Below are 7467 nucleotides of genomic sequence, written 5' to 3' on the forward strand. Positions count from 1 at the left end.
TCCCTCGAGCGCTTCGCCGCCTGTAAGGCCAATCCTAACGTCACCAGCCGTCGCCTCGATCCCTCCATAAGGCCACCCCCTCGATGTCCTGGGGCTGCCCAGACCCAGGTCCGCCCCGTATGTCCTAATACACGCAAATTTTCCCACAAGAAATAGTTTTCTGGAGCAACCCTGCTGAGAGGCTATGACAGAAATGTGAAAGTGTGTATAAATCCTTTAAATGTTGTAGTGGCTTGCAAATTAAAGCAGTTTTTCTCCCCTAAATGCCTGAACATTGCCCATTTTGCCCGATCTTCTATTTTAGGGAGCCACATTTCGCTCATTTTTTAAAGAAAATTTGTCAGGAGTTTTTCTACATGTATGTCAATACCTTTGTTTATCAATGTTAATACACAGTTTCAAATTGGACTTTGAAAATTTTATTTTTTCGCCACGAATAGGTACGATCAAACTACGAATTCGCTACGGTCTGGTACGATTAACTACGATGCTATGCGAATCAGTACGATCTAACTATGGATCCGCTACGGTCTAGTACGGGTAAGTACGAACTAGAACGGTCCGCTACGAAGCAGTGGGAATTGCGACGGACCGGTACGGACAGGTAGGGACAAACAACGATTACACAATCTCTTGTATTGTCATACACAAAATATGCCTCCCAAAAAGAGAACATGAAAACGGCAGCAACAGCACGTAACAGAAATAATGGAATCAGCCGTGTCTGGAAAAGAGTCCACCTCCTCCATCCAAAACCAAGAGCCGGGAGGAACTAACAAAACTCAAAAGAATAGCAAGCGTCAACATCAGCAGCCATTGCATTTAACAAATGAGCAATAAGAAGAAGACATTCTGACTTGGTTCCAGGTAATATTCATTGTTAGTACAGTTTATTTGGTCCTCTTAATGAAAAGTCGTGAGAATGGCTTCATGAGCCATGTCCTCATGGCAAATGCATCATCTGCGATGATATAGTATCCTATTGGTCTGTCGTCACCTGGAAGAGGTGTTGCTTCTGGCATGCCAATCAACCCCTTTCGATTGCCAACTTGAGGTCGCTCTGATCCCAGATTTGTGCGTCGGAACATCCTCCTTGCGATCCAATATTTGCCCATATGAATTGGTAATTGGCGTCCACCAGGGCCATCAGCACAACAAAATTGTAACCTTTATAGTTATAGTATAATGAGCCACCGTGCTTCGGACATCGTATGGCTACATGCTTTCCATCTAGAGCTCCAATGGTGTGTGAAAATTGCCATTTAGCCGCGAACTGATCGGCTGTGGCCTTCCACTCCTCAGGCTCAGTAGGAGTCTGGATAACATCCCCAGCATATGCTGAAACTATGGCCTCACAAACGTCCCGTACAATACTACATATCGTATTGTGTGCAACACGTAACCCATGCATCAATGTACGGTAACTCTCCCTTGTGACCAAGATCCTTAAGGTAATTACCAACTTCAAATCTGGATTGATGGATCGTCTGAACCAGGTGTGGTTATTCGTGATCCTGGGACCAACGACCTGTAATAGCTCATGGAGATTCTGGTGAAGTTTCTAAAAGTCGTCGGATTTTCAGCCATCAGTTCGGCCATCAAAGTCTCGTATTTGCCGAGAGCGGGTCGTTTTAAAAGACAGCCTCTTATCTACCACCTTTTTTCTTCTCTGACCAGATAAAGTATGTAATTATTGATGTACAAATATAGATTATGCTAAGGAAAGTATGATTAATTGTGTATTTTATTATGTCGGCTATTAATTAAACAATTATTAAATCACGTAAAAGTAATAGCAAGATTCAAAAGGCATATGAGGCAGACACTAACCTGCAAATACAAAAATGTATTACTAGCAAGTTCAAATTCTAATATTTTAAAAATACGTAATCTTTAGCACAAAGCTATACTAGTTATACGATATTGAATCATTATTACCTCTGTGCATATCGTCAAGCAGCTCGACTACGGCCTCGGCATTTTGTGCCATATCAATATCCAAATGTAACAAATTTATCGCAAACGCAATGTTCTGGCGGTTCATAATTGTGAACTCAACAAATGCAAGTACGGTTGCTTTAATTTCAATGATGCATTTCAGTAGAAATTTATTGTAGTGGACCGTACATGTCCGTACTGTTTCGTGCTGAAATGTAGTACATCGTACAAGATCGTGCAAATGCCTGCCTATCCGTAGTACAACGTACTAGAACCGTGACTTTCCGTAGTATATCCGTGGAATAATCGTAGCTAATACGTAGCGTAACCGTACCGCTTCGTAGTTCTCCGTATCAATCCGTAGAAGCCCTTGAAAATCTTTGGGCCAACGAAAAGGTACGGACGACTACGGTGTCGTTCTGAACTAGTACGGATCACTACGGTTTAGTACGGACGGCTACGGATACGCTACGGTCGATGAATTCGTAGCAATTTGTTGAACATGTTCAAAATTTGTCAAGAGTCGCTACGGACATTAAAAAACTACTACGACTGATCACGGATCAAGAACGGACAGCCACGGTCCAGTAAGGATAGTTACGAACTGTGCCGAAAAGTATTCGTAGCTCGTTCGTAGCACTGATTCGTGACAGTGTGACCGAGGCATGAGGCTGTGTCAAAAATAAGTCGTAAGCATAATCGTAGCTCTAAAATTTCTTAAATACAGTTATTTCTCTTCAAATACACTTGGTATTTTATTTGTATTATATACCGTTTTTTGCACACAAAAGTCGATTCACGTATTTTATTAATATATTGATATAATGCATCGACGAAACACATTAATTAACGTTCTAGTCCTAACGTGTATTCCACTTATATTGTAAGTAGTGATTGAATAGTTATTGAGAATAGCGGCTTTTTCTCCGCTATTCAAATTCACCTTTTCTTTTTAGTATTATTATATGATATTCCAGAGAACGCTACTATTACATTATGTTTGGCAACCTTTTGTTCCGTGCAACAATTTTTTTTATTCATTAATTTAACGTAAAACGAAGTTGTTCGTTTTCTAAAACAAGACAGACTTTTTTGTTGTTGTGCCGACCTTTTTTGGGGGTATTCCTTGTTCCATTTTCGAACCCTCTTTGATAAGAAATTGCTAGTTAACTACCGGTAGTGGTTTTTATTCTATATTCGCTAAAGTAACTTTAAATAAATTAACCTTAAATAAGAAACGAATTTTAAATAGATAATTGGAAAATTTCTGTAAGTCATTGTATATCTTTATTTAATGGGGAAATAAATCTTGTATCATAGAAAGATAACGAAGAATCTGTTGAGCTGACTAACCTATTTTTTTTAGATGTTCGTGGAATCAAAGAACGTTTTCTTGCTTTTACCAGTCATGTTATACCCCCAATAATGAGATTTTGTTACGGTAGGAATCACGCATGACGATTCGCGCATTCTTTCAACGGTCTATGCTGCAATCTAAAGTAATATGTCAAATATTTGTTCGTGCAAGTCGACAGGTAATTTACGAAAAATATTCCCTTCGACCTTAATGGCACATGCTTATCCATCGAAGGTCGAGGTTCAAATGTGAACATATGTGATGATTTTACTATAATTTCAGATACTTCTCTCTTTCATGTAATACGTCATTATCTTTCATTGTCCATATAAAGTGATCGATGGTATAATTCAACGGTAATGTAACATATTTTTTTCGAAGTAGATCTTTTCAAAACTCTCTTTTAAGAGTATTTAAACATAGATATAACCCAGTTAACTATCGCGTATTTGAATACTATATGACTTCTTTTAAGCCCACGAGTGTATTAGTCCAAAATGCTTCATGTTCATATGAAAACATTTTCGGGTCTTATGGTGTCGAATATGCCAGATCATGCAATTATTTCAGGTCTCAATGACGCCAAGAGGCTCACTTATGTAAAGAGCATCACAAATACAAAGAGCCTCACTGATGCCAAGAGCCGCACTGATTCCAATAGCCGCACTGGTGCCAAAAGATGCACTGATTCCAATAGCAGCACTGATGCCAAGAGACGCACTGATGCCAAGAGCGGCACTGATGCCAAGAGCCGCACTGATGCCAAGAGCCGCACTGATTCCAATAGCAGCACTGATGCCAAGAGCGGCACTGATTCCAATAGCAGCACTGATGCCAAGAGTCGCACTGATGCCAAGTGCGGCACTGATGCCAAGAGCGGCACTGGTGCCAAGAGCGGCACTGGTGCCAAGAGCGGCACTGGTGCCAAGAGCGGCACTGATGCAAGGAGCCGCACTGATGCTAAGAGCAGCACTGATGACAAGAGCGGCACTGATGACAAGAGCGGCACTGATTCAAATAGCAGCACTGGTGCCAAGAGCCACACTGATGCCAAGAGACACACTGATGCCAAGAGACACACTGATGCCAAGAGTCTCACTGATGTCAAGAGCCACACTGACAACAAGAGCCACACTGATGCCAAAAGACACACTGATGCCAAGAGCTACACTGATGCTAGGAGCCACACTGATGCCAAAAGCCACACTGATGCCAAAAGCCACACTGATGCCAAAAGCCGCCCTGATACCAAGAACAACACTGATACCAAAAGCTGCACTGATGCCAAGATTCTCACTGATTCCAAGAGCCACACAGATGCCAAAAGCCGCACTGATGCCAAAAGCCGCACTGATGCCAAGAGCCGCACTGATGCGAAGAGCCGCACTGATGCAAAGAGCGGCACTGATGACAAGAGCGGCACTGATTCAAATAGCAGCACTGGTGCCAAGAGCAACACTGATGCCAAGAGCCACACTGATGCCAAGAGTCTCACTGATGTCAAGAGCCACACTGACGACAAGAGCCACACTGATGCCAAAAGACACACTGATGCCAAGAACTACACTGATGCTAAGAGCCACACTGATGCCAAAAGCCGCACTGATGCCAAGAGCCGCACTGATGCCAAGAGTGTCACTGATGCCAAGAGCCACACTGATGCCAACAGTCGCACTGATGCCAAGAGCCACACTGGTGTCAAGAGCCGCACTGATGCCAAGAGCCGCACTGATGTTAAGAACACCGATGTCAAGAGATTGATTGATGACGAGAGCCTAAATGACGATAAGGGCATTGATGTTTCACAAGAGCCTCACTGAGAACAATAGTCTGGCTTACAAAATCCGGAAAATTGAAGACAAGATCCTAACTTATGAAACCTCACTGATATCAAGTGTCTTTTTGATTACACTTGCCTCGCGAAAGACAAGAAAATGACTGATCGCATAAGTCTAGCTGACGACAAGAACCTCACAGATGATAAAGCCCTCACTGATGATAAAAGCCTAATTGAGGACAAGAGCCTCACTGCTTATATGAGCGTCATTACTGAAAAGAACCTTACTGAAAAAAACATTCTCACTGGTCGCAAGAGCTGTGCTGACGACAAAAACCTCACTGCTGACAACAAGCTAAATGCTGAAAAGAGCCTTACCTCTGACAAGAGTCTCACTGATGACCAGAACCCAATTTATAACAAGAGACTTCATGACCACGTTGGCCTTTTCTGCGACAACAGCCTCACTGATGACAAAAGCTTTACTACTGACAAGAGTCTCATTGATGATAAAAGTATCATTGAGTATGAGAACCTCACTGCTGAAATGAGCCGTACTGCTTACAATAGGCTCACTGATGTAAAAAGAACAAACATACTGCTGACAAGAGTATCACTGTGTACAAGATCCTAACTACTGGCAAAAGCCTCACTGCTGATAATGGTCTCGCTCAAGAAAGAGCTTTACTGCTGACGATTGCCTCACTTCTTAAAAGAGCCTCTCTGATTACAAGAGCCTCACTTATGACAAGAGCCTCACTGATGACAAGTGCCTCACTGATGATAAGAGCCTCACTGATGACAAGAGCCATACTGATGACAAGAGCCTCACTGATGACAAGAGCCTCACTTATGACAAGAGCCTCACTGATGACACGAGCCTCACTGATGACAAGAGCCTCACTGATGATAAGAGCCTCACTGATGACAAGAGCCTCACTGATGACAAGAGCCTCACTGATGATAAGAGCCTCACTGATGACAAGAGCCTCACTGATGATAAGAGCTTCTCTGATGATAAGAGCCTCACTGATGACACGAGCCTCATTGATGACAAGAGCCTCACTTATGACAAGAGCCTCACTGATGATAAGAGCCTCACTTATGACAAGAGACTAACTGATGACAAGAGCATCACTGATGACAAGAGCCTCACTTATGACAAGAGCCTCACTGATAACACGAGCCTCAATGATGACAAGAGCCTCACTGATGACAAGAAACTCACTGAGGATAAGAGCCTCACTGATGACAAGAGCTTCACTGATGACAAGAGCCTCACTGATGACAAGAGCCTCACTTATGACAAGAGACTCACTGATGACACGAGCCTCAATGATGACAAGAGCCTCACTGATGACAAGAGACTCGCTGATGATAAGAGCCTCACTGATGACAAGAGCCTCACTGATGCCAAGAGCCGCACTGATGCCAATAGCCGCACTGATTCCAATAGCCGCACTGGTGCCAAAAGATGCACTGATTCCAATAGCAGCACTGATGCCAAGAGACGCACTGATGCCAAGAGCCGCACTGATGCCAAGAGCCGCACTGATGCCAAGAGCCGCACTGATTCCAATAGCAGCACTGATGCCAAGAGCGGCACTGATTCCAATAGCAGCACTGATGCCAAGAGTCGCACTGATGCCAAGTGCGGCACTGATGCCAAGAGCGGCACTGGTGCCAAGAGCGGCACTGGTGCCCAGAGCGGCACTGGTGCCAAGAGCGGCACTGATTCCAAGAGCGGCACTGATGCCAAGAGCGGCACTGATGCAAGGAGCCGCACTGATGCTAAGAGCCGCACTGATGACAAGAGCGGCACTGATGACAAGAGCGGCACTGATTCAAATAGCAGCACTGGTGCCAAGAGCCACACTGATGCCAATAGACACACTGATGCCAAGAGACACACTGATGCCAAGAGTCTCACTGATGTCAAGAGCCACACTGACAACTAGAGCCACACTGATGCCAAAAGACACACTGATGCCAAGAGCTACACTGATGCTAGGAGCCACACTGATGCCAAAAGCCACACTGATGCCAAAAGCCGCCCTGATACCAAGAACAACACTGATACCAAAAGCTGCACTGATGCCAAGATTCTCACTGATTCCAAGAGCCACACTGATGCCAAAAGCCGCACTGATGCCAAGAGCCGCACTGATGCCAAGAGCCGCACTGATGCAAAGAGCGGCACTGATGACAAGAGCGGCACTGATTCAAATAGCAGCACTGGTGCCAAGAGCCACACTGATGCCAAGAGCCACACTGATGCCAAGAGTCTCACTGATGTCAAGAGCCACACTGACGACAAGAGCCACACTGATGCCAAAAGACACACTGATGCCAAGAACTACACTGATGCTAAGAGCCACACTGATGCCAAAAGCCG

At 44.1% G+C, this 7467-nt stretch overlaps 2 protein-coding genes across 2 annotated transcripts; both read left to right on the forward strand.

Annotated features, from left to right (window-relative positions):
* Positions 1–3840: 3840 nt before the first annotated feature.
* Positions 3841–5115, forward strand: LOC127878836 (clumping factor A-like). Its single transcript, XM_052425360.1, has one exon. The coding sequence runs from the start codon at positions 3841–3843 to the stop codon at positions 5113–5115; it is 1275 nt and encodes a 424-aa protein (XP_052281320.1).
* Positions 5116–5229: 114 nt separating this feature from the next.
* LOC127878837 (clumping factor A-like) lies at positions 5230–7030 on the forward strand. Its single transcript, XM_052425361.1, has 2 exons — positions 5230–5652; positions 6365–7030. The coding sequence occupies exons 1-2, from the start codon at positions 5230–5232 to the stop codon at positions 7028–7030; spliced, it is 1089 nt and encodes a 362-aa protein (XP_052281321.1).
* The last annotated feature ends 437 nt before the right edge of the window (positions 7031–7467 follow it).

The sequence above is a fragment of the Dreissena polymorpha genome, chromosome 4 (genome assembly GCF_020536995.1).
Source record: "Dreissena polymorpha isolate Duluth1 chromosome 4, UMN_Dpol_1.0, whole genome shotgun sequence".
NCBI classification, from domain to species: Eukaryota; Metazoa; Mollusca; class Bivalvia; order Myida; family Dreissenidae; genus Dreissena; species Dreissena polymorpha.